This window comes from Dermacentor albipictus, chromosome 9 (assembly GCF_038994185.2).
Source record: "Dermacentor albipictus isolate Rhodes 1998 colony chromosome 9, USDA_Dalb.pri_finalv2, whole genome shotgun sequence".
Classification (NCBI taxonomy): Eukaryota; Metazoa; Arthropoda; class Arachnida; order Ixodida; family Ixodidae; genus Dermacentor; species Dermacentor albipictus.
Window position 1 is genome coordinate 121,364,894 of NC_091829.1, and position 27,093 is coordinate 121,391,986.

The 27,093-nt window shown below is 46.2% G+C and overlaps 1 protein-coding gene across 1 annotated transcript in view; it reads right to left on the reverse strand.

Annotated features, from left to right (window-relative positions):
- LOC135912598 (WASH complex subunit 2-like) overlaps window positions 1-27,093 on the reverse strand; it is a 278,899-nt gene that overhangs the window by 186,511 nt on the left and 65,295 nt on the right. Inside the window, exons 7-8 of the mRNA XM_065445097.2 lie at window positions 22,923-22,990; window positions 20,026-20,221 (exon numbers count right to left, since the gene is read on the reverse strand). Coding sequence (XP_065301169.2) covers window positions 20,026-20,221; window positions 22,923-22,990 — 264 coding nt within the window. The remainder of the gene's footprint in view (window positions 1-20,025; window positions 20,222-22,922; window positions 22,991-27,093) is intronic.

Sequence of the window (27,093 nt, forward strand, 5' to 3'; positions counted from 1 at the left end):
CCTTATGCGACACCTGGCGTGCCAGCACTGCAGCAGATGTGCCCTTTCACTCGCTCCGCTCCGTCGAGGTGCACTCATGACGTGGCGTCGCAGCCAATGGGAATTTACCTGCCGTTTCGCTCCTAGAGACAACAGACGCTGACTTTCTCCCTCAATGGGCCATTTGATGCTTTTGCGTCAATACCTTGTCTTTCAAAAAAGTCATAGAAGTCTGGGGCACTTGTGCACATCCCCAGTGCCGATGATCTGACTTCTGGGCATTTGAGACACAAATGCCATGCACATAGCTCATGCAGTAAAGGTAATGCTCAGACAATATATAGCAACCTTGAAGCCACAAAATACTCGCAATAACGTAGTGCACTTAACCCAGATTGTCCGAATTTAATGCCAAGTTGCTTTGTACAACAATGCATGCTTTTTGCTGCCTCAGTAAATGTGCTATGTTGTATTTTTATGAAAGAAAGGACTTGGCACAAATGTGTTAGAAACCCAGACACTGACCACAGAAATAAATGTTTAAAAGAAACAAAAAACACTTCAGCTCCCATATGAGAGCCTTGTTCACAATGGTGGCAGGTCACCGTTGGCAGGTAAAATAAACCTAAAAATGCTGATGCAGACAGCAAGTGAAAGTAGTCAATAGGATGCTGCCATCAGTGTTCTAGCAGTGGTTTGAATGTGGAAAAATTCTAAGTGAAAATGTGCGATCCAATTCGACTCAGTGCCAATAATGCATGCATTACATCAGTCAATATTGTGGCCAATGATTTCAGTATGCTCAGTGAGAGAATTTGTCAATGATTTTTCCTTCAATGTTGCTTAAGTCTCCTGTGAGGGTCACAAGAAAATGATAAGACTAGGCTAGAGGTTCTGGTCATTGACACCTTGTTTCCCGAACCAACCATACCAAGAGATTCAATGTGAATCTGGAAGCCCCCTGAACTGTTAATATTGTATGAAGAAGGAATGATGGGCGCCGTGTAAAATCTTGGTGTCACCTAGCTGCGATCAGCACCAACATCAAGCAAACTGCTGAGCATTACTTGCAGCTGGGCTGCACCCGCAGGAATAAAAAGTAAACATTCTCTTTCCATCATTGCGCGACTATTACTGTCTTGGTTGCTCCACCAGTGACTAGTGCTGCGAGTCTGCGACTTATGCTTGTTTCCTACGCATTGTGTCCAGGAGATTGCTTGTCATGGCATCGTTCTAGGAATTTTGATAATGGCACCTTTACTTATATTGCTATAGCAACTGTTATATAAGTTGTGGTGAAGGGTGCAAAACTGAAAGAAAACGTGGACACAGTCAAAATGGTTAACACGTCTCATAAAGCTGAGTACAGACTTGTTTGCAATCCCCCTTTAGCTGCTGGCATTATGTGGCACCGTCTCACTGGAATTAGAGGTATCGTAATGACACGTGTACTTATCTTTATTGGGCGACCATGTTTCGCCACCTAACAAATGTTATTGCACAGCGCGGGACGCGCCTGTATGTATACGAAGTTTCTGGAAAGTTATCGATGCTTCTATCCGCTGTCTGTTGTCGCTGAACCTTATGTTATCTGATTTCATCACCTGACGCGAATAGTGTAGAACATTATGGAAGGCACGTGGGTCCCAGTAGTTACTCTGGAACGTTCGACGACTGATCTATAAAAGCAGACTCGCTTGACCAGCTGATCAGATTTTCGACAATCGCTGACTGTGTTCGCCGCTATAGTCGTGCTTTAAGTGTAGCCTGTTTGACGTCATCGAGGATTCGACAAACAACAGTCGCCAAGCATCGCATAATCACCGAGGAGTGCGCTCAACCACTCCGCCAGAGCCCTTACCGAGTTTCGCCGCAAGAATGTGAAGCTATAAGAGAACAAGTCGACGAAATGCTGCGCAACGACATCATCCAGCCGTCGAAAAGCCCGTGGGCATCCCCTGCTGTCCTGGTGAAGAAAAATGATGGAACCCTACGTTTCTGCATCGATTATCGTCGTCTGAACAAGATCACAAAGAAGGACGTATACCCCCTCCCACGGATAGACGACGCATTGGATCGGCTCTGCAATGCGAAATACTTCTTGTCAATGGACCTCAAGTCTGGCTATTGGCAAATAGAAGTCGACGAAAGAGATCACGAAAAGACAGCCTTCATCACCCCAGACATCCTCTACGAGTTCAAGGTTATGCCATTTGGACTGTGCTCGGCGCCTGCAACATTCCAGCATGTGATGGACACGGTTTTAGCAGGATTGAAGTGGCAGACCTGTTTCGTTTACTTGGATGACATCGTTGTCTTCGTCGGAAATTTTGATGATCACCTTAGGCGGCCATCAAGTCATCAGGGCTCACTCTGAAGCCAGAAAAGTGCTGCTTCGCTTACGATGAGCTTCTGTTCCTAGGCCACGTCATTAGCAAGTCTGGAGTCCGCCCCGACCCGCAGAAGACAGCTGCCATCGCAAAGTTCCCGCAGCCCATCGACAAGAAGGCAGTGCGTAGATTTCTTGGCATGTGTGCCTACTATAGGCGCTTTGTCAAGGACTTTCCACGCATCACTGAGCCACTGACACAGCTAACTAAATGTGACGTTGAGTTCAAGTAGGAAACACCGCAGGTCGACGCCTTTCAAGAACTCAAACGAAGCATGCAGTCGCTGCCCGTACTTGCGCACTTCGACGAGCACGTCGATACCAAAATGCACACTGATGCCAGTAGCCTAGGCCTCGGTGCCGTCCTAGTCCAGAGAAGAGATGGACATGAACACGTGATAGCTTACGCTAGCCGGTCGTTGTCAAAAGTGGAAGGCAATTATTCTACAACCGAAAAGGAATGCCTCACCATCGTTTGGGCTACAGCGAAATTTCGCCCTTACCTATATGGCACGCCATTCAATGTGGTCAGCGACCATCACGCATTGTGTTAGCTAGCTAACTTAAAGGACCCTTCAGGACGGCTGGCACGGTGGTGCCTCAGACTACAAGAATATGACATCACTGTAACATACGAGTCTGGACGAAAACACTCAGATGCCGATTGCCTATCACACACCCCCATTGACCCATCGCCGCAAGATGAGGATGACGCCTTCCTTGAATAATAAGTGCGAAAGACTTCGCCGAACAGCAACGAGGAGACCCGGAGCTAAAAGCCCTAGTCGAGTATTTGGAAGGGCACACCGACATTGTCCTTAGGGCATTTAAGCGTGGATTGTCTTCGTTCACGCTTCAAAATAACCTACTCGTGAAGAAGAACTTCTCACCAGTCCGCGCCAGCTACCTTCTTGTTGTTCCGTCAGCGCTGCGTCCAGAAGTACTGCACGCCCTACATGACAATCCGACCGCTGGGCACCTCGGTTTCTCCCGGACGCTATCGAGGATACAAGAAAGGCATTACTGGCCGCACTTAACCGCCGATGTCACCCGTTACGTCAAGACATGCCGAGACTGTCAGTGACGCAAGACACCACCGACAAGGCCAGCGGGATTACTACAGCCGATCACGCCTCCTTACCGACCTTTTAAACTGATCGTGATGGACTTGTTGGGACCGTTTCCGACATCAACTTCCGGAAATAAGTGGATCGTCATGGAGATGGACTCTGTCACCCGCTTCGCTGAAACTAAAGCTCTACTGAAAGGCAGCGCAGCCGAAGTGGCGAAATTTTTCGTCGAGAACATCTTGCTGCGACATGGTGCTCCAGAAGTCCTCATCACCGACAGAGGAACGGCTTTTACAGCAGAGCTCACGCAAGCCATTCTGCAATACAGCCAGACAAGTCACAGGAGGACAACTGCCTACTATCCGCAGACGAATGGTCTCACGGAGCACTTGAACAAGGCCCTCGCCGACATGCTAGCAATGTATGTCGACGTCGAGCACAAGACGTGGGACACGGTCCTGCCGTACGTAACATTCGCTTACAACAAGGCGGTGCAAGAAACAACACAGATCACGCCGTTTAAGCTGGTTTACGGCAGGAACCCGACGACGACGCTTGACGCCATGCTGCCGCACGTCACTGACGAGGAAAATCTTGACATCGCTACCCGTCTCCAGCGCGCTGAAGAAGCCCGACAGCTCGCCCGCCTGCGGATCAAGAACCAGCAGAGGACCGACAGGAAACACTACAACCTCCGACGATGCTTCGTCGAGTACCAGCCTGGCGACCGTGTTTGGGTTTGGACCCTGATACGCTGACGATGACTCAGTGAGAAACTACTGCGACACTATTTCGGACCCTACAAGGTCATCCGACGTACTGGCACACTGGACTATGAGGTCGTGCCAGACGGCATTTCGCCTTCACAGCGGCACCGCGCACGATCTGACGTTGTCTACGTGGTGCACCTTACACCCTTTTACGAACGCTGACAAACTTCCTTATTTTGTTGTTTTCTTTGCTACGAGTACTTTTCTTTCGTTTGTTTGCAGCATCGGGTCAATGCTTTTTAAGAGGGGGGTAATGACACGTGTACTTATCTTTATCGGGCGACCACGTTTCGCCGCCTAACAAATGTTATCGCACAGTGTGGGATGCGCCTGTATGTATCCGAAGTTTTTGGAAAGTTATCGATGCTTCAATCCACTGTCTGTTGTCGCCGAACTTTATGTTATCTGATTTCATCACCTGACGCAAATAGTGTAGAACTTTGTGGAAGACACGCGGGTCCCAGTGGTTCCCAGGGCAGCCATGGAACATTCGACAACTGATCTATAAAAGCAGACGCGCTTGACCCGCTGATCAGATTTTCGACTATCACCGACTGTGTTCGCCGCTATCGTTGTGCTTTAAGTGTAGCCTGTCCTTGTCGGCACAGGTTCGCCCAATAAAAGCTAGTTTTGCCTCTCACAGTATTGCTACTGTGTTCTTTAACGTCACTACCATGTGATAGTATTTACACAATTCTACTGTGCCACTGATTGTAACGTGCAGTTATATTACGGTCCAAATATAGAAAAACAATAACTTGGCACCAATTCTACCGCGCACACCAAGTAATGAAACCAGAATCGATGCATACCCTGTTGAAATGATATTATGGGGCCTACAAAGGCACACAGATGCACACAGAGCTGAACCTTAAAGGCTGGTCACTGTCGGAGTCCGACGACACCTCCTTCTCATTGTCTACTGACCACAGAAAGTCAATCTTAAGTTACATTTTATGCATCAGAAATACCCCACTTCTTGAAGGCTCACGAAACTATCGTCTGCAGGAGGGCATTCCATGCACCATGATCGGGCTTGTGATGTCTCCAGACGTTGTTTTCTTCAGACGACCCGTTTGATGGCAGTGTGGCTAGCCACCTTGAATTGAACTTTTTTTTAGCAAGAGTCGGTTTCGTTTTGGTTTTCAGTAGAATAAGTTACGATTGTAACAGGCATGCAAATTCGAGTGTGCCTTTTATTAAATAAGGTGCGCAGAAATACAGTGTAACCTTTTGTTAAAAATCCTTAAATGAATATTTGAATGTTGGGAGTGTTCACGGTTGGGGTTTGTGGGAACCGTTCCTTCAGTGTGGTTGGTGCCCAGAAAGGTACCCGAGGAAGCAGCAGTCTTAATGGAGGTGTCCTTGAGCTGTGGAGTTGAAAAGATACTATGACACAGGTTCCTCACGGCCAGCCCCTGCTTTTGCATGTCTTTTACAGCATGGAAGCCATCTTGACTGTTGGACTGATAAATTAGAGAAGCCGTCGCCACCAAGCATAGTGCTTTCCGCTGCAGTCTCAGCACTGCCAATAGTGCTGACATCCTTTTTATTAAGGGTGCGTTAATACTCAAATATCACTGAACTGAATATTGACATGTGTATTTATTTATACTTTTTTAAGGGACTTCATTTCACCCACTAACAGCATAAAGTTATCACTCAGTGCAAGACGCGCCTGCATGATAGGAACCTACTGGACCGTTATCAATGGTTCCATGCATTGTCTGTTGCCACCAAAGCTTGTGTAATCTGATTGTATATGCGACACGAATTGTGTTGTACTTTCTGGGAGACGTGCGGGCACCATCAATTACTCTGGGAACTTCAATGACTCATGTATGATGATGACTCAAGCTGCGCCATGTCTTTTTCGCATTGGAAGACGCCCCCAGGACGTGGTTCGAGAATCGAGAAACCACCTTAACAATGTGGGACCTGTTCTGCAGAGGCTTCCACCCAACATTCACAAGCGTCGCGCGAAAAGAGCGAGCCCAAGCTCTACTAGAAACCCAAGTGCAGCTGCCCAGTGAGACCATCGTGATCTTCACGGAAGAGATGACCCGTCTTTACCGGAATGCTGACCCGGAAACGTTGGAGAAGAAAAAAGTCTGCTTCCTGATGTGGGGTGTCAAGCAAGAACTTTTTGACGGACTGACCCGCAACCTGCTGAAGACCATAGCTGAGTTCTTGACAGAGGCAACGACAATTGAGAATAGTTTGGAAATGTGCACTAGGCAACATAACAGCCAAGTGCTCAGACTGCAGTGTGCCATCCAAGCACTGGGCTCCAGTGACCTTCAAGAGACCATCAGGGCCATCGTGCGTGAAGAACTGTGCAAGATTCTACCTTCGTCACAACCTCAGGTGGCCTCGGAACTACAGCGATCACTTCGAGTTCTTTAGGTGCAGTCACAATCACCGCAACCCCAGCCAAAAGAGATGACAAATGCTGCCATGGTCCCCCTCTGTGCCCACGCTAGCGTCCTGCTGCACCGCATTCCCGTCGTCCAACATCGCCGCTGCCAGCATGCCTGATCGCCACCAAGCACAGCGTTCCAAGGAAGACATGTTTTGCGTGTCTCGGACCACTGTCCACTCTGCTATCAACGCGCCACATCTACCGTCGGTGCCCATACCGTGAAATGGAACTACGAGAGTTTGCCATCAATACTCCACGCTCGCAGCGAGGTGAACGCCCTCGCAATAATGCCAACTACTTCGCCGCTGCTCAGTGGAGCCCTCAACGACTGCCCCGTTCGGCGTCACCAGGCAGCTTCAGTTCAACACGACGCATCCGTGATCCGACGCCAAGACCTAACTGTAATGCAAGACAAAGAACCACTGACCTCGATGTGCTTCTTGATGGCCACACAGTCACCGCCTTAGTGGACACAGGAGCCGACTATTCCATTACGAGTCAACCCATCGCTGCCCAGTTGAAAAAAAGTTAATACTGCATGTGAAGGGCCTTGTACTCAGACAGCTGAAGGACACCTGATAACGCCGACTGGAATCTGCACGGCAAGAATTACAGTACATGACAGAACCTACCCTGCCACCTTCATTATCCTCCAACAGTGTTTACGAGACATCATTCTCAGCATGGACTTCCTGATCCAACACTGCGCAATCCTCGACCTGAAGTCGATGTCAATAACACTGTCCGAAGATCAAATGATACCGCTGGAGAGCTCTCATATTCACCACGCCTTAAGTGTGCTCGAAGATCAAGTGAGCATGCCACCTTGCTCCAGCATTGTCATTTCTGTTGGCACCAAAGCACCCACAGATGTACAAGGCATCATCGAGAGTGATTAACGTGTATTGCTTGATCGTGAAATTTGCGCCGCAACAGGGATCGCTGCATGGAGGAAAAGCAAAAGTGATGCTGACCGACTTCTGCCAGGAGTTGAAACACGTCAACAAGGACATGATGATCACACACCTCAAAGAAATTGTGGAAACCAGCAATGCGTCAGTCCTCTTCGATTCTGCCGCATCTACCTTGACGACCATAGTTCCCAAACCAGTCTTCGAAATAAATCCAAACCTCCCCGTGATGTTTAAAAACAGCGTTAAAAATGTACACCGGACAACAGGAAGGAGGATGGAACACTGTCACTGCTTGTCACCCGTTTGCCGTCGGCACAAAGTCGTCGACGGGGCATACAAGCCGGTTGGTCGTTCCGTCAGAGTCGGGAAAAAGACTGAAAAACAAATATTTATCGACTGACAATGACACAAAGATTAAAAGAAACACAAAAACACAAGAACACTAACACACATGCACGTAATCTAGATCAATGATTAATACAAAAGAAATACAACGAACAGTTAACAGTAAATATAGAAATTAACACTACACTAAATACACTTAACAGTGGTCAACTAAACAGAGTTCCAAAGAAAGCAAATGATGGCATACGCATGACCAAGTAGCTGCAGCACGTCCATAAAGCTTGGAGTCAACGGCAGAGCTTTCTCGAAGAACGCCGGCATGCCGATCTCGTGCCAGCATGCCGATCTGGGCTGGGTTTCCCGGGAGTCTAGGTCTGACGTCTTCCCTCGAGCAGGTTAAGCTAACTTGAGGGGAACTACCGTGAGCTTCGTTGCAGACGCTGGTTTGTTGTCTCTTATGCCAACTAGTAACTGGCAGTTCAGACATGGCTAGGCGGCCCAGGTGATACTGGACGGCACTAGCTCCTCGATGCTTTCCAGCATATTGTAGGCTCAGCTTCAGCTTGAATGCGTTGCTCACGACTCGCGTGTTTCTCTTTCCCTGTAGCTGTTTGGTTTCATGCGTTCCATTTGACTGCCAGCCACGTGCTACTTCTGTGCTTCCTCAGTCATCATGAGTGCTCCGAGTCCACTAAACATTCGGCACTCGTTCACAGCGGCGTTGAAGAGGGCTGCCATCCTTTACGCTGAAGAAACAAACTCTAGACTGCCTAGCTTGGTCTAAAGCTTGCACTTAAATAACTTTCTCTAGTTCCCTGTGGTGGGGAATGGCAGATATTGGTGACGATCCAATCAAGTTCACCTAATTGGATCCTGGCTCCTCGCAAGGTCTGGGTCGCACCCCTTTTAATTAGGGGCGAGGGAACGGGCGACTGTGGGGGTGTCGATAGTTCATGGAAGTGCCACTGTTCCATTTGCGGCGGCACCCTCAGAACAGCGGTGCTTGCGGGGAGTATCGATAGTTCATGGAAGAGCGGACAGGAGCAGACAGGAGCAAACACTGCTCATGGCTCGCATGTTTCTCTTTCCCTGTAGCTGTTTGGTTTCATGCATTCCATCTGACTGCCGGTCACGTGCTACTTCCGTGCTTCCTCGGTCATCATGAGTGCTCCGAGTCCACTAAATATTCGGCGCTCGTTCACAGCGGCGTTGAAGAGGGCTGCCATCCTTTACGCTGAAGAAACAAATAAACTCTAGACTGCCTAGCTTGGTCTAAAGCTTGCACTTAAATAACTTTCTCTAGTTCCCTGTGGTGGGGAATGGCAGATATTGGTGACGATCCAATCAAGTTCACCTAATTGGATCCTGGCTCCTCGCAAGGTCTGGGTCGCACCCCTTTTAATTAGGGGCGAGGGAACGGGCGACTGTGGGGGTGTCGATAGTTCATGGAAGTGCCACTGTTCCATTTGCGGCGGCACCCTCAGAACAGCGGTGCTTGCGGGGAGTATCGATAGTTCATGGAAGAGCGGACAGGAGCAGACAGGAGCAAACACTGCTCATGGCTCGCATGTTTCTCTTTCCCTGTAGCTGTTTGGTTTCATGCATTCCATTTGACTGCCGGTCACGTGCTACTTCCGTGCTTCCTCGGTCATCATGAGTGCTCCGAGTCCACTAAACATTCGGCGCTCGTTCACAGCGGCGTTGAAGAGGGCTGCCATCCTTTACGCTGAAGAAACAAATAACTGCGCAGTGGGCTGCAAGTTTGATGTTTCTTAATGGGTGGTGCGAGAGTGGCGACGGCAGTGAAGCAAAATTTTCACCTGTGACGGCAAGCGAAGAGGTTTGCACAGGCCGAAGTCGGGACACTTTCCGGAGCCGAAGGCCAAGCTTGCGGCGTATGCCGCCGAAATGCGTGATCGGTCCCTGCCAGTGACGTGCAACATGGTCATGAGATAAGCCTGGATCTTCGCCTTTTAAAGACCTGCTCCGCCGTAAGTATGAGTGGTGGCGGCAGAAGACCACAAACTTACGCCAACCGGACATGTCAAAAGAGCCTCCCTGACGGCTCTGTGTGGTTGGGTGCTTCTGGCGTGGACTTATGTAAGCAAATGCATTTATGTATGCAACTGCGAAATTTTGCTGGACGGTGACGTGCTTCGGGACCGTAGCAGCAATGACGATGGCAGCACTAGTCAGGAGTATAGTAGTCCAGTGACCATGACAGCTACAAACAAATTTTCGTTATGGAATGCGCCCGCGGTTATGCTCTTTTTCTTTTTTTTTCCTGTCACATACGATATGGGGGGTCGACTTACATTAAAGTCAACTTACAATCGTGTATATACGGTACAAGACAACAAGTCGACGAAATTTTGCATGACGACATTATCCAGTCGTCAAAAAGCCCGTGGGCATCTCCTGTGGTTCAAGCATTGATTATCGCCGCTTGAACAAAGTCATCAAGAAGGACACATACCCCCTCCGACGGATAGAAGATGCATTAGCCCGACTCTGTAATGCCAAGTACTTTTCATCGATGGACCTCAAGACTGGTCATTGGCAAATTGAAGTCAACGAAAGAGATCGAGAAATGACCGCGTTTATGATGCCAGATGGATTCTTCGAGTTTAAGGTGATGCGATTTAGACTCTGCCCCAGCAATATTCCAGCACGTGATGGACACAGTCTTGGCAGAACTGAAGTGGCAGATCTGTCTTGTCTACTTAGATGACGTTGTAGTCTTCGCCACAAATTTAGAAGATCATCTGAAGTGGCTGCGGACAGTACCAGAGGCGATCAAGTCATGTGGACTCGCCCTGTAGCCAGAAAAGTGCCATTTCGCTTATGAGGAACTTCTCTTCATAAGCCACGTCATCAGTAAGTCTGGAGTCCACCCTCTACCACACAAGACAGCTGTAATCACAAAGTTAAAGCAGCCCATCAACAATAAGGCAGTGTGCCGATTCCTTGGCCTGTGTGCCTATTACAGGGGCTTTGTAAAGGACTTTCATGAAGTGTGGAACCCTTAACTCATCTCACGAAAGCTGACTTTAAATGGGAAATGCGGCAGGACGACACCGGTGCTTTCACACTTCGATGAAGACGCCGAGACGGAAATCCACGCCAACGCAAGTGGCGTAGGCCTCGGTGACGAGCTACTTCAAAGGAAGGACGGAGCTGAAAGCACAGTACTAATAGCTTACGCTAGCCAGACACTGATAAATGTGGAAGCAAATTATTCTACGATGGCGAAACAGTGCCTTGCGATTATTTGGGTGATGGTGAAATTTCAGCCTTACATATACGGCAGGCACTTTGAAGTGGTAAGCCACCACCACACCTTGTGTTGGCAGGCAAATTTAAAGAATCCTTCAGGTCACATAGCCCGATAGAGTCTCTCCAGGAATTCGACATCACCATGGTGTATAAGTCCAGGAGAAAGCATTCTGACACCAACTGCCTGTTGTGCACCCCTACTGACCCTCCGCTGCAAGATGAACTGGACAACAGCGCCTTCCTAGAAACAATAACTGCAGATGAGTCGACCGAGGGTTACGAAGCCTAGTGGAGTGCGCAGAAGGCAAGACTGACGTTGGACATGACGTTGTCCCTAGGGTATTTCAGCATGGACCGTCTTCGTTTTGCTTGCATGAGGTGAATCTCACCGCCGTCTACAAGTTGTAGGAGCCGGGGGTCATATCCTAAGAGTCTGGCATCACGCAGAGGGTCGCTCTCCAGCCTACACCACCTGTGCATCTCGTAACAGGTAGCTGGTCTATGCTACCGGGGCGTCACAGGGAGGCTAAGAGGACCCACGGTGTTGTTCAAGCTTACTTGATGAGGGTTGCTTGTTTAGTGAAAAGTACAAGGTCGAGAGGACGAGGAACGGAACAGGAGGTTTATTTACATTCAATTCAATTTAATTCAAATTCTTTATTTCTGCCTTGTACAAATACAGACAGAGGAGGCGCAGAAAAAGCTGTCAGAAACAGCTTGACAAAGCCGCAGCCCCCTTTCGCTTGGCAGTGGCTTCACAGCAAGGCTTTGAAAACAAAGGCAATTGCTGTCTAATAACACTTATACATAATGAACAAATACAAAAGAAAACATAACAAAATTATACAATATTTAGACAATATTCACCACAATGAAGAACAGAACCTACATGGTAACATACATAGTACGCAAAGCACCATTTGACGCACTGAAAAGATCAAAATTATTATGTACATAAGCATTTAAGAGGGAAGGAAGAGTGAATTGTAGGCGTTCTCTACCGGAATTTATTCGAGGGGTTGGCACTACCCAATTTTCCGTATGTCTTGTCTTGTAGGTCGCTTCTCGGGTACGTAAATCAGCAAGGTAACGTATGTGGTTTACGCTTCTCCGTGTTTCCAGTTTAAACCGAACACTTAAGCGGTATTTGTACAAGTTGTGGATCTTCAGCACACTACTTTGCAGAAAGAGATCCGCGCTCGGTGAGCCCCAGGGGACATTGTGAACATGACGAAGGAACTTGTTCTGCAAAATGTAGATGCGCTGAAGACAGCTAATTGTGGCTGTGCCCCATACTAAATGGCAATAGTTTAAATAGGAGTAAAAAAGTGAATTGTAGAGGAGTAATTTTACTTGCCTTGGAAGAACGTAACTGAGCCGGCCTACGATCCCAGTTATTTGAGCCAGTTTTGTTGTGATATGGTCCACGTGATTTTCCCAAGACATACAGGAGGAGAAAACTACTCCGAGACATTTAAATTGCTCAACCACACCTATACGTCGTGAATTCAGCTTAATCTCGAGGGGTGAGGGAACTGGCTCATTTTTAGGGTGGAATATGACAGCTTGTGTCTTCTTTTCATTTATACGCATGCACTTGGATTCAGACCATTTCTGTAATTCGTTCATAGTGTCATTGCATTCTCGAACAAGATCTAAATCATTCCCAGCAAGAAAGATGCTAGTGTCGTCAGCGCAGATAACAAATTTAGCAGTGGAGTTAATGTTAGATATCATTAAGGTACATATTAAATAGTAACGGTCCCAATATACTGCCCTGTGGGACGCCAGAAGTAACAGATTTTAGTTCAGATTTCATATTGTCTATGCAGACAGCCTGTTTTCTATGGGATAAATATGATTTAAGAAGCGTTTGAGCCTGTCCCCGAAAACCATAACACTAAGTTATTTAGCAGTATGGTGTGGTTCACTAAGTCGAATGCCTTCGAGAAGTCCATGAAGACACCAATAACGAAGGCTTTCTTTTCAAACTGTGTTAGTATGTATTCCTTTTGTTCAAGTAGCGCTAATTCGGCAGATTTATTTTTGCAAAACCCAAACTGATTCGGTGACAGAAGGTCATGCTTAATTATAAAATTCGACAACCTAGTATATAGAACTTTCTCAAAAGCTGTTGAGAAGATTGGGAGTATAGATACTGGTCTATAATTTCCTAAATCATTGCGGTCTCCTTTCTTATACAGAGCCGTTACTTTGGCTATTTGCATTTTATCAGGAAATGTGCTGGTAGCTAAGCATAAGTTAAATATATATGCAATAACAGGTGCAATGACTCCTACAACATGCTTCACAGGCCTTACTTGAATTCCATCAATGTCATAGCTACGGCTGTTATTAAGGTTTTGTATTACTGATATAACTTCTTCTGTTGTAACCGGGTTCAGAAATATCGTTTCATTATTGTAAGAATTAATGTATTTATTGGAATCGCGTGGCGGGTCGCTATGAGCTAGGGTTGTAAAAAGGTTGTTAAAGGCATGTGCTAGCTCTTCTCCAGATATATCTTTATTATCTAGTTTTAGCGTACTTGGGGCAGCTTGTCGTTGTTCACGTCTCAGTAGAAAATTTAATCTTGACCACAGCAAATTGTGTTGACCATTTGTAACTTCAAGTAATTTAGCGTAGTATTCTGCGCGTGCCTGGCGTAGTTTTTTTGTTAACCTATTCCTGTATTTCCTAAACATCCGCAGGTCATCTGTTGAACGAGAACTTAAAAAGATATTGTAAAGCTTGTTTTTCATTTTAATTTCTTGGCGTAACTCAGAAGTTACCCAAGGAGAGAGGCCTGGACCCAAGGAGAGAGGCCTACATACACTCTAAGAAAGCAAATGGAGTGAAGTAAGAAAGTACGATACGGTCCTTGATGCATATTGCCTACGCTGATGTGGCATCAAGGTCTTCAAATGATGAGTACTATGCTGGTAAGGAATGGTTGGTGGGATTGAATTTTTGGGCATCTAGTTTTATGAGAGTTGGAAGGAACTTATTGATATTTATCAACATTTATTTTCATTGAAAAATTCAGCACTTAACGGCATCTACTCTTTTTACAGTACTGTCTTTCAGGATTTTCGGCCCTTAGAAAAACTGCTCATACGTATTTATACTGGGAACGAAACAGTAAAATGATAACGCTTCCTTGTCATAAAGGCAGAGAGGCAAATTAACTACATTAAAAATGTGTTAAATTACATGCACACACATGCAGAAATTCTCGTCAGAGAGCTGGCCACGCTCCTTTCTGTTTATCATTCTTATTAGAAAAAAGCTGTGCTCCACACTGTCGCTAGATACGGGAAAGGAAAGCAGTTTAAGTGCTGCATCCAAGAGGCACGGCCACTGAGGTCATTGCATTTGCCAGAAAAGAATGCGTTCAGTTTTGTCCTGCACTGTCCAGAGAATATACTCTGCAAATTCCCTTTCTTTTATATTCTCCAATGTCCCTTCCTCGCTTGCCACCATGGGGAATAGAGAGCAGTAAACACTGAAGTTTGTACATGCTGCATATCGGCACAGGCATTTGAGGTGGGCAAGTGGCATGCATGTCAATGTCAAAAAACCTCAACACTGGCCTGCAAAAGAAGAGGCCCCCACAAATTCCTCGAATCTTACTCTGTCCACAATCGGCAGACATTTTGTGCCTCTTGGAATAGGCTCTCTGGTTGTGTCCTTGTTCTGTTTGTGTCCCGAAGTTTGGATCGACTAATGAGGGCTTTTCCTTGGAAGGCAACGCTTTTACCCCATTACCCCAACCCCTTCGCTTTTTCCGCAAGACATGCAGGAGAAGGCAGGAGAAAATGACTTGAATGCGCACAAAGCTCCCTTATCTAATCCCCTTTGTTATGACGCGGTTGGTCCACGGTATTTGGGCAACGTACGAGCGAGGCTGGCAAAAATAAAACCTGCCGGTCGAGAAATGTCACTCTCACCCCAACACGCATGGGAGCTTTTGTACCTGCCAAGCACGAGTAAAAGGACTTAAGCACACAACCCACAATGGCTGGTCACACAAAGTGCCAGATTCCTAAATTTGGCACTTTTCAGTTTGAACCGAATTCCTTCAATTGGAATCTGCAGTAGTTTTTGGTATTCATGGGTAAAAATTAATACTTTTTAAAATTTATATTTTAAGTGCCTTTGAGAGAACCACCTCTAAGCTGCTCACTCACCTGCCATCAATGGCAAGAAGAAGCGAAATTTTCTGTGAGAAACGCCAGCATACCTCCTCAACAAGGCAAGAAAAAGAAAAGAAAAGCATGAGGTGTTGTAATCCCAAATGTTTGAATACTGCTTTTGAGTAGTCTGTGAAATACGGGCTATGGTGCTCAAGATAAACCCCCAAGCAGCTTGGGTTGATAGCAAGATGACCCTTGTGATGAAGCACTTCATGACATCATGCGATTAACTATAGCATGTGTTCCCAAACTTTCTGGCCTTGCAAAATTGTACTTGCCTTCCCAGAGTGCCACATAACCCCTACTGCTTTTCCCCACTGATGTGCTTATCCATGACCACACAATGAATGTTGCAATGAACAGCTGTGAAATGAGAACGAGTGCAGAAATTACTAAAACATTTAAACATGGTAACAAAGGTTTAGCTGAGTGCCACCCTTAAGTTGCCTGCTGTGCAGACACTGTACATTTATTTATTTACTTACATCATACTGCAGGCTTTGTGGCCCAGTTGAATTGAATTTTGGGGTTTCACATGCCAAAACCGTGATTCGATTATGAGGCACGCCGTAGTGGGAGACTCCGGATTAATTTTGACCAGGGGATCTTTACCGTGCCCCCAATGCACGCGACATGGGCTTTTTTTGCATTTCACCCTCATTGAAATGCGGCCACTGCAGCTGGGATTTGATCCCACGACCTCGTGCTTAGCAGCACAACACCATAGCCGCTAAGCCACCATGGCAGGTACTTTGTGGCCCAAGCATGAGGGGCACGGTTCACTGGCAGATATGCATACAGAAGGATAGAATGAAACTGCATGAAGCAATAATTTTTTATTTTTTTTGTATAATTAAGGCAAAATCAAGATACTCCTACATGCCTTCATATGCATCTTACTGGCTACCATATGGAGCATGAGCATGTTTAGAAGCTTTCACCAGAAACAGAAGTGTAACTTACACGAACAGAGCACCCAAATTGATTACCACATTAGCGAGATAAGAACAAACAAAGCAGTGCCAGTGCTACGTGAGCTTGGGTTCTCCGATGCGTTTGGTGGCGACATGAACATCAACATACTACATGCATCACCTATACAGCGTGACTTTCTAAGGATATTTGAGCCTAACGCTTGCATTAACACTATTAATGAGCCCCCTCATGTCCGAAAGAACACTGAAATGTTACTTGACCTCTCTATTACAAACTACCCCACTTCCAGTGCGCTTGCAGGCGTCATTGGCATACACGTCAGTGATCATCTCCCAATCTTTCTTTTCACTCACCTACGTAAACCATGCACTCATCCAATAAAGATAAGCAAGTCTCATTTCAAGATATTGCTACGTGCTATTCGAAGAAGATGATGTGAGCACTTGGATGTAGTGGGACATACCCATAAGCAGTCACTGCCAAAATGAGGACGACGACCTGCCCTGTTTGATGTTGGCTGGTTTCCATGCTGGCCAGTGCGTGCTACCCCTTGTAAACACACCACCTAAATAGTTTAGTTACTGTGCTTCCACGTAATATTTATTTGGTGGAGATGCGGGGTATTTCTGACGACGGAGCTTCGCAGTGGACACCACCTCGATTCTACCTCAATGCCACCAGGTGAGGTTGCGTCGATGCCAGCTACACCTGCAACCACCACCCAGTTTATTGATCTCTCACAGGTCAGCGATCCTGGGACCTTTTTCGGGGCAAACAGTGTTGATGTCGATGAGTGGCTCAGCATGTACGAGTGTGTCAGCAAACAGAATGGCTGGGATCCAAACTGTAATGCTAGCGAACATCATATTTTACCTCGGCGAAACTCCTGGCATCTGGTTTTGAACCCACGAGGGTGATGTCACCAGCTGGGACACGTTCAAGTAGCAGCTCCATGACCTTTTCGGCAACTCGTTTGGTTGCTGTCAAGAAACAGCTGGTGGTATGTACCCAAATGTAAGCCGAGCCTTACTTGTTGCACATACAGGACTTGCTAGCCTTGTGCCTAACAAGCTGACCAGAAGATGTCCGAGGCTGACACGATCGCCCACATTCTAATGGGTATCACAGAAAATGCGTTCAATTTGCTCGTCTTCACCGACGTGACCACTCTTGACAGTGTCATCAAAGAGGGCTGTCATCTAAAGCAAGCGAAATGCTGGCACAGCTCGCCTCAGTTCAAGCGTCTACAGAATACCTTTGCAAGGTTGTCCAGCGAGGCAACTCCTTGTCAGTCATCCCCATCAGACAATGTGACGCACATCATCCGCTAAAAGCTCGAGGCCGCATATTCAGCGTCTTAAAAACCCATTGTATCAGAGACCTCGATGCCAGCTGTTTCGTTGCTTGGCAGGAATTTGCAAACCTTGCCTTCTGCTCTGCTTTCTGCGCCATAAACACTCCTGACACCACCCTATACTCGGTGGACAGGCACTGACAAGATCGCCCACATTTTGAAGAGTATTGCAGACAACATGCTCAATTTGCTCATATTCACCGACGTGACCCCCATTGACAGTGTCATCGAGGAGTGCCGTCATCTACAGCGTCCACCGAATACCTCTGCAAAGTCATCGTGCGAGGCAACTCCTTGTCAGTTATCCCCATTAGACGATGTGACGCACATCTTCCTCTGAGAGCTCACATCCAAGGCCTCGACGCCAGCTGTTTCACTGATCCAGGCCAATGTTCGCCAGGATTTTGCAAACCTTGGCTTTCTCTCTGCTTTCTGCGCCATGAGCACTCCCGACACTGCCCTAGACTCAGTGGACAGGCCTCGTGACAGACTGTGCACCCTTCATCATCGCAGAAACCCGTCGGAGTGGGGAACAGTGGACAATAAACCTATCTGTTTCTGCTGCAGCCGAGCTGGACACACTGCTCGCTACTGCTGCAGCCAGTGGCCCTCTCCGTCCCATAGCCCCTTTCCCACTTACTCTAGTTCCTTCCGTACTGCAAGCTGCTATCCGCCCCACACCGAATTCTCTTAACCCAATGTCCTGGAGGAACGTAGCGCTACGCCCGGTTGCCTCTGCCGTATCACCATCCTTTAGCTGTCACTATTCACCGGAAAACTACACTGCACAGCTTCTGGAGGTGAAGCTGCACCGTCAACCTCGACCCAAAATCTTCTGTTGCCCTCGCGTCCACAGTGCTCCTGAAGTAGACGGAGGGTGCCGTGTCGGGCCTTTGCCAGAGTCAGGAGGTCGAGCCTTCGCCAGGAACTTCCATCCTGGCGCTCCCTGGTCTGCCGGACAGGTGGTGTCACCTGCCAGCGCCTCATCACTGCTCGTCTGCATGCCAGACGCGGCCACATGGCGCTGACACGCCAATTATGTTAGGCCTCGCCTCGGGACCAGGCTAGCACCCTCAATTGCCACTTCAGAATTCCAGCCCGCAGGAGGACTAGTGGCAACACCAGTCACTTCCAGCGAAGCACGGCCTACCTTGGTGGCGGCAAGCATCGCCAGTGGTGCAGTGCCCGATGGGTCGGTGTCAAGCCCGGCACCACTCACAAGGCCGACCACTGCGGACCCTCTGGATAAAGCGAGGCTGTCTGAGGCAGCACCCAGTGTTGCCACACCCGGCCCGTCAACACCGGCGCCCCGGCAGAGTACTCGACAGTGGAGGCCACCGGACCGTTACTCGCCTGGGTAGCAGGCACCGTCGACCTGGCCAGGACAGAGGCAGAGCCTCGCACTTTGAACTTGGATGTTTGTTGTTGATGAACAAACTGGGGGTAAGGGGATGTAACAAGCATGTGACGCCCCTCGGGCATAATCTTCATTGGCCTAGCAGGCTTGGTGGCCTGCCAGGCTCGGTAGGCAACATTGCTTACCGCACCGCAATAAACACTGACGAGCACAGCTGCTCTGCGGTCAGTCATCGTTCATCACCACCCCGCTGCAGAGCATCCGTCTATCGGAGGGTGCCTCGAGCCCTCCCTCGTTCACGAACCTGGGCGGATAGTGACAGATGCTGTTATATTTCTCTCTGTCTGCGTCACGTTAATCGTTTCCATCGGTATCGTGGACCTGGATGAACCTTCTACTGATAAAGATCACGCACCATTGAAATGCTGTGCTTGTCAAGGCACCGACCACGTCCGGGTCATTTACTGAAGGTACAGATATTTGAAAAATTGAATATTGGATATTAGATTTGGGAATTAAATTATTGAATGTTTGCTATTTGATTCGAAACTGATTACTCCAGTATTCACATGGCCCTACTTATTTGCCTAAAAGGTCAAATTTCAATGGTACAAAATTTGATTACTAAATTTGAAAGTGTACTTCCAACAATGTAAAAAGTGATAGCTGCTCCGTTAGTGGAAGTGCACTGGCAGGGGCATGGTGAGGTGTTCAATATATCAGATGCTGGCACCTCGATTTCTCAAGGGTTGGTAAAGTTGACATGGTGAAATTTTCTCACAATTTAGGTTCTTGCTTTTGCTATGAGAGTTAAATCTAGCACAGTTATTTCACTCCATATATTTTTGGTCAAAAGTAATTGCCTAGTTACCACCCTGCTCAAGGGTCACTGACAACTTCTGTATTTAGGATATCACAGCGACACTGTTGCAATTTGCACCCAAGCTGATTGTTTCACACAAGTGTAGGCAAGTCAAGCCTTTTTAGAGCAGGAAGTGCCTCTGCTAAGGAGCTCACCATTTTCTTTTACAGCGGAGCTCCTCTTGGATGAGTCCCTCCTTGTCCCGCTGTCCTCATCACTGCCATCCGAATGCAATTCCTCTGCGTCGGCAGTAAACATGTCCGGCTCATCACTGTTTGCTGGGCAGCCCCCAAATTCCTGCTGCATATAGTTTGCCATCTTGTTATCGATGACTGGTTCATTCGTTCCATCCTGCATGAGAGAACAGATTAAGAAAGGGCACGAGGTAAATTGTGGCAAGACTACCTCTATATGCACCCACACAGCCCCAGTCTTCATTTAACAGACGTCCACAGAAACCCTGTGGTCGTCCTGGACCCTGGGGGCTCCTGGACCATTCCATGAGCTCGGTGAAAACACTTTGCAGATAGCATACACCGCTATGAACACTTCAGCCAAATTTTGCATTCGTGCACGGTGTGTGGGTCTTACGAGCGAAACACAGTCACCTTTTTCTCAGACACTCTTCTGAATAGAATTCTTCTCCTATTTGGGGCTGTCATATATCATCATGTAGCTGATTCCCACACATGGTTGCTGTTGGCCAATACCTGACATCAACCCAGTGCGAGCTGACTATCATCTGCTTATGCCCAGCCACGCCTACCCACAGAGGAATTAAACTTTGGCCACACTACTTAATGGGATTTCGTAGCCGCCGGCTCTCACTAATTTTGATTTGAGTCACTCAACTAGCCTCCACCTATGCAAAACTTAAGCCCAGACCATATGTAAACTATGCCTGCCGTGCCTCATGATGAATAGCGGTATCTACAGCGCCTCCTCTATTTTTTTCAATGCCAGCCAAATGCGGCCAATCCGACCGTTCACCACCCTCTTCTATCATCTTTTCCTACTCTCCCTCGTCAACTAGTGCTCGCACCTGCTTTATGGTTTTGGGGGGGAGTACCATCTGGGTGGCGCCTCACGACGGAAGTCTGAGGAAGCCTGACAGATGCGTGATAACCTGACAGATGCAGGGACGGAGCATCTACCGCTTTTCCATCAGACCGGCAGCGGCACAAGCTCTGACGCACACGTGACGCAAGCAGCTGTACCATCTGGGTAGCGATGCATCGCGGCCTCTCACTTAACTAAGGTGCACCAACAGCTCCCATTGGGGAGCATGCAATTGCACTGGCATTGAAAAAATAGAAGAGGCGATGGTATTTACAAAGGATGCAGATACAGAACATGAGGAGTGAGGTAAATACCACGTTCGAAGTATTTTCATTATTATATTCCTGGCAGTTACTATACTCATTCAAAGGCATATTTGAGGCTTAAATAAATGTGGTTCATTGGCTCCTTTAACCTGACAGACTCAGTTTAACTGACAGTGCATGGTTAACTCTCCAATTCTCAGGTAACAAGTACTACAGATCGTTGGGCAAGTTGTACAAGTTAGCTTCAATGCAACAAAGACAACAACAACCTAATGCACTACTTCCAAATTTTTGTTTACAAGTCAAAGAATGGGCTTTTAAAGCATCACACAGAAAGGCAGCAGAAGGTAGAGTGACTAAACAGGAAAGAAGGTGGTCCCAGGTTCAATTACAAAGCCGGGACAAATTTTTGTTCAACTGTGAAGCTTGCTTCATGAGAAGCCCATATGGGTTTTCTTTGCAGCTTTGTGTGATGCTTGGGTGGATGTCAATCTTTCCCTTCTATGAAACCCCCTCTACCTAGCGAATTTCTGCAGAATTCGTTTGCTACTTTAATATCCCTGTCACACAGCATGTGTAGTGTCATTTGCAGCGAATGAGATCACGCTTTAATGTCATTTTTGTTGCTTATACACGGGTATAGTGGATAATATCGACAGCTAATGGCATTCGCCCATTGCATGAGTTTCCAGAACTCGTGCAAGCGTGACTTGCATAATCTCGATGACAGGGGCTTGGCAGAAAACTAATAAATCGAAAAAATTGTTAAAATGAAATGTAATAAGCGAAAAATTTGTCATAATTGCTGTAATGAACTTTTTAATAATTTGATGACATGTACCATGATAGTTGAGGTAGTTTGTGCAACTATATTCTTGTTCTCTGTCTCCAACTGGACGATAGCATTTCTTGTCGGGCATGCTTACAAATGCTTGTCTGTCTTTTTTTTTTCGTTTCTGCATATTGTTTTCAAAGTGGTGCTGTGTTAAAGCCTATCCACCAACCACGCAAGTCAACTCTGTAGCTTCATCAGCGGAGAATGAGAAGCGAAAAGTGCACTGGACCAACAACAAGACGTGCACGCTGCTGAACATAGGGGATTTGCACAGGAAGAAGTGCAACCTAAAAGTATACATGTCGATTACTGAGTGCCTGTATGCACAAGGTACCGATAAACATCACCATCAAGTGTGAGTGCTATTTTGTATACCTGTGTAGACAGGGAATGCAAGACTGCAATGACATTCGGTATGAATGTCATTTACTGTGAATGACATTACGCATGCCATGTGACAGAGGTATAACACCACAATGACAGCATCCACAGAATTCTAAAACAGGAGCACATTACAATCAACTGTGCACACATAGCTCCCATCCATGGATTTGGGACTCTCTCTGCACTTGCTTGTTTAGGGACAAATCCTTTGGCTCGGCTGCAGAGCTACTATGGCAGCAGAAAGAGCAAAAATCATGCCCAGAAAGCTCATTTTTTTTCAAAACCGTAATGCAGCCACCTTATGCAGTCTGCCCTGCCTTCTTTTCACAGAAAAGTGACACCGCACCCCAATGTGGAAGGCCCTAATGGGTCCAAAGCTGCCTTACTCCACTGGAGCAAACTCATGGACAAGCACAATACGAACAAACTTCAACAATCACTGATGCTAAGTGCACAGGTAGACAAAAATATTAGCTGCAACCAGCCAACAGAAAAACAGGACTCTCACCGAACTGCTGTCTGTCTCAGACTTGTTGCTGTCATACTCCCCCAGGCTGCTCTTTTCATCCGCTTCCTCTGCACAACAGAACAGTGTTGGCTTAAAAAGGTGCACTGTGAGTAATTTAGCAGGGAAAAAAATAAATTTCCCAGATGCATAATCTGAAAAGAATAGCTGCGAGTGGGAATATGCCTCAAAGCAGCTTTTGTAATCCAAAAGTAAAGCATAGCCAAAAGTGACTGAAAAAGATCCTTTGTGGCTTGACTTAAGGAGCCGCATTTCAAAGAAAAGAAAGTTCATACGGAAGATTTCTTTCTCCACTGGTATCCACACTTACTGGGTTCTCAGTCTAACTTGAGAATTTGGTAGATAAAAGATGATGGTGGTGGTGGTGGTTATGTTGCAGCAGGTGGGGTTAGCCTGGCATACATAGCCGGAAATTGTTCCAACTGAGCCTTCTACGAGTGTCACAGTGCGTGTCACCAGATGTCCAAGAGCCCTGTGTCTCGAATGAAGGCAATCAGCAGTTGTTGCGTCCTCTTCCTGATTGCCGCAGGCCTTCCGGGTAGATAAAAGGAATCTTCCTAAACTCAACCTGTTTTACAATAAAACTGCCCTATAGCAGAGGCAGTGCCAAAATTATTTACTTTCCTTTCAACGCCAGTTAAGCCAAAGGCAACGCTATGCTACCCATTATTTGTCAGCAGCTCCTCTTCCACCCCAGCCACGCATCCATATCAACACTATCTTCAGTCACCCCTGATTAAGCACGCTGGAAGAGCTACTATAATGAACTCGGCAGGGGCAAGCATGTGAAACCTTCAATCAAAGTGTTCAGCTGGTGCATTATCAGGTAGCCAATGGATATTTCCTTAGCTGCATCACATGCCACCACATCTTGGCCTAACTAGTGCAAAACTGTAGATAAACTTTTCTTTGAAACTACGATGGGTTTGTTCACATTTTCATACATGAAACAAGCAGCCATGTTTGTTCATTTCACTGCCTCATCTTTCACTGCTGGTTATTTTAAATACAGCTAAACCTCGATATAACGAACTTCAATATAACGAAATTCTCGATATAACGAAGTATTTAACTTTTCATAACCTCTTGTCCATAGAACACCATGCATTTAGAACCTCAATATAACGAAGTGCATTTGTATGCAATTTCAATATAACAAAATGTCACTGCCGCCACAAAGAAATGCAGAGAAAATAAATGGAGACTTCTGCTGACGCAGATGGTCAGATAACTTAATTACAGGCAGCTGCTTGCAAACACACCTCTCAAATCGCATGCCGCGGACAAGAGTGACAGCCAAAGTGATGCCGCGTTGTGTTCCGTATTTCTTTATTCAATGACTACCCCGCTTAGCCCGAAGGCGCTATAGCAGAGGGGTTACAATGTTAAAAAAAAACATCTTCACTGACACAGCACACTTGCTGACTTGATAGGCGATTTCATTTGCTAATGGAACAAACAAAATATGAATTAGCATAAATATTAGTTGTAGTGTGGTATTCTAGAATCTTGAAACGATGATCAGTACGAGCAAAAAATTAATGAGGCCTGTGTATGTATGTTTACTTTCGAATTTATCATGAAATATTTGATAAAGGAGTTTCAGTCGCAATTTTTTTTCGCCGAGAGGAAAGAATTTCCCTTCCTATTTAACTTTTTGTATTGGTACAGCTATCAGTTCTTGAGTACCGGCATAAGACAAACCTTGCTTCTCTGTTCTGGATTTTTTCAAGTTCACTACTTGCTGTCTTTTGCCAAGGCTCTCACACAGCACAAGCATCTTCGAGCATTGGTGGAACGTATGTTAGGTAAGCAGTTGATTTCAAACAAGGCGGCACGTGTCTGATTTCACCGTATAACGTTTAGTCCTAGTGGTCTTAGCCACCACTATGTCAACGTGAGCATTCTATGAACAATTGGCTGAGAATAATTTTAGCTTCACTGTGTTATTGCTGATAACATACTCAGAGGTTAGCCCGTGTCTTTTACGTGTAAAAGTAACATCAACACATTTTGTAGTATTGAAGTTTATTCTCCATCTTGTATACCATTCAAGAGCACATGATAAGTCACCTTAGCACAGGGCAACATCAGCTTCCTTTCTAATTTTCCTATATGAGATGCAGTCATCGGCAAACAACCATATACTAGACGTAATTCCTGAACAAATCTCATTTATATATATCAAAAATAAAAGTGGCCCCAAAACTGAGCCCTGTGGGACACCCGCTGTGATATCTACGAAACTGGATTTCTTGCCTATTAATACTAGGCACGGTCGGCGGAACGATAGATAGTTTTCAGTCCAAGCTAGAACTGTATGGTTGATATTTAGTGATGCTTGTTTTCCTAAAAGCAAAGGGTGTGAAACAGTAACAAACGCCTTTTGAACGTCCAGGAAAAGGCAATCAATTTGTCCGCCGGTGTCGATATGAGATACAACAAGGTCATGATAAAATTCAATCAGTTGTGTTGTGCAAGATAGACCCTTAAGGAACCCATGTTGTTGTGAAGCCAGTACGTTATTTGTCAGTAAATGTGTCATTATTTCTTTATATAAAAAAGTGTTCAAATAATTTACATGGCATGGACATAAGTGAAATGGGCCTATAGTTATTTACATCTTTTTTCGACCCACCTTCATGAGTGGGGACGATGTGCGCAATTTTTCAGGCATCCAGGACCCGAAGATAAAGACTTGGTGTAGAGTATGTAGAGATAAAGAGAAATTGGTTCAGAACATTGCTTTAGAATTTAAGGAGACATGCTGCTTGGTCCATTTGCCTTATTATCGTTAATTTTGTTTAGTCATGCTTTGATTTCATTCACGTTTAGCTCTACTGATTTTATAGTTGGAATGGAACTTGTGCATGGTGAGGGTCTAGAGCTGTGTTTTGGCAAATATACCAAGCGAAGTTAATTATTTAGACAAGTAGCTTTCTCAATGTCATCTAAAAACTTCTCATTATTAAAAACAACTTTGGTGATGCCCACTGGATCTGCTCTGTAGCCTTTCATATATTGACAGAATGCCTTGGCAATCCTTTTTATTTCCCTGCCAAGTTTATCAAAGTAGCACCCTTTAGCAAACCTTAAGTTTTGTTTGTACTCATGGGTAACAGCACGCAAACTTTCTAAGTGATTCAGGACAACGTTCATTTGGGCTAGATGGTGGATACTTGAATTAGGAAGGAACAGTGCCCACTAAGACGATCACCAAGACGGTCCTGTGCCGTTCTCCCTCTCATGATCATCTTAGTTGGCGCTGTTCCTTCCTAATATCAAAGTGATGATAGTTATTAGTTCTTTGGTGTTTTAAACATATACGCCTTCTATCAACTCTTTTTAAGATATGCGTAGTCATATATGGTTTGTTATGCTTTTTGCCAGCAGCGGGGAGCGAATGCTTCGCGTGCACTCTACCCCCGCGGCTGATAGCGTCGCCTGCACTGGGACACAACTATCGGAAAAGTGCCGGCTGCTATGGCCGATTTCAAGATGCCGTTTCATCTGTGAAGCAGCTCCTTCCTGCTGCTGCCGGCAGGTGGCGACACAAGTCTGTGCCAGGGCAGGCTTTTCAGGCGTCATTTTTTCCATAGGCGAAAACAGTTTCTCATTTTTTGTCTTAAAAAACAGGCGACTAATCGTGCCAAGTGTTGTACTAAACGAAGTCGACAACAAAATGTGATCATTCTGCAAAATTTGAGCAAGAATAGTGCAGTGGTGAGTGCAAAATCTGTTTTTGAACATGTGCAGCCAAATATTCAGGAACCTGTAAGCTATCTCACCGTGTGTTTAGTATTGGAGGTTGTGTAATCTTGAGTTGTAATCTTGAGTAATCCTGTTGGAGTGAGAGGCATACGAAGCATTCGCTCCCTGCTACCGCCACTTTTCCTGATAGCATCGTCCCAGTGCAGGTGAAGCTATCAGCTGCGAGGGCGAAGTGCACGCGAAAGCGTGGCCGGCTTTGCTTAATTCGTACGACCGAGAAGATATTGTCAACGTACGTGGCATGAAACTATCATTCATCGGCGACTCCCAAATTTATCAAAATGAATTGTTTTCTCATTCAAGTTTGCTTTTTCCGACTGCCCAATAATTTGGAAAATTTTGCAGCCTCTTTCCATGTAAGAAAAATTTATCGGTAACTGTA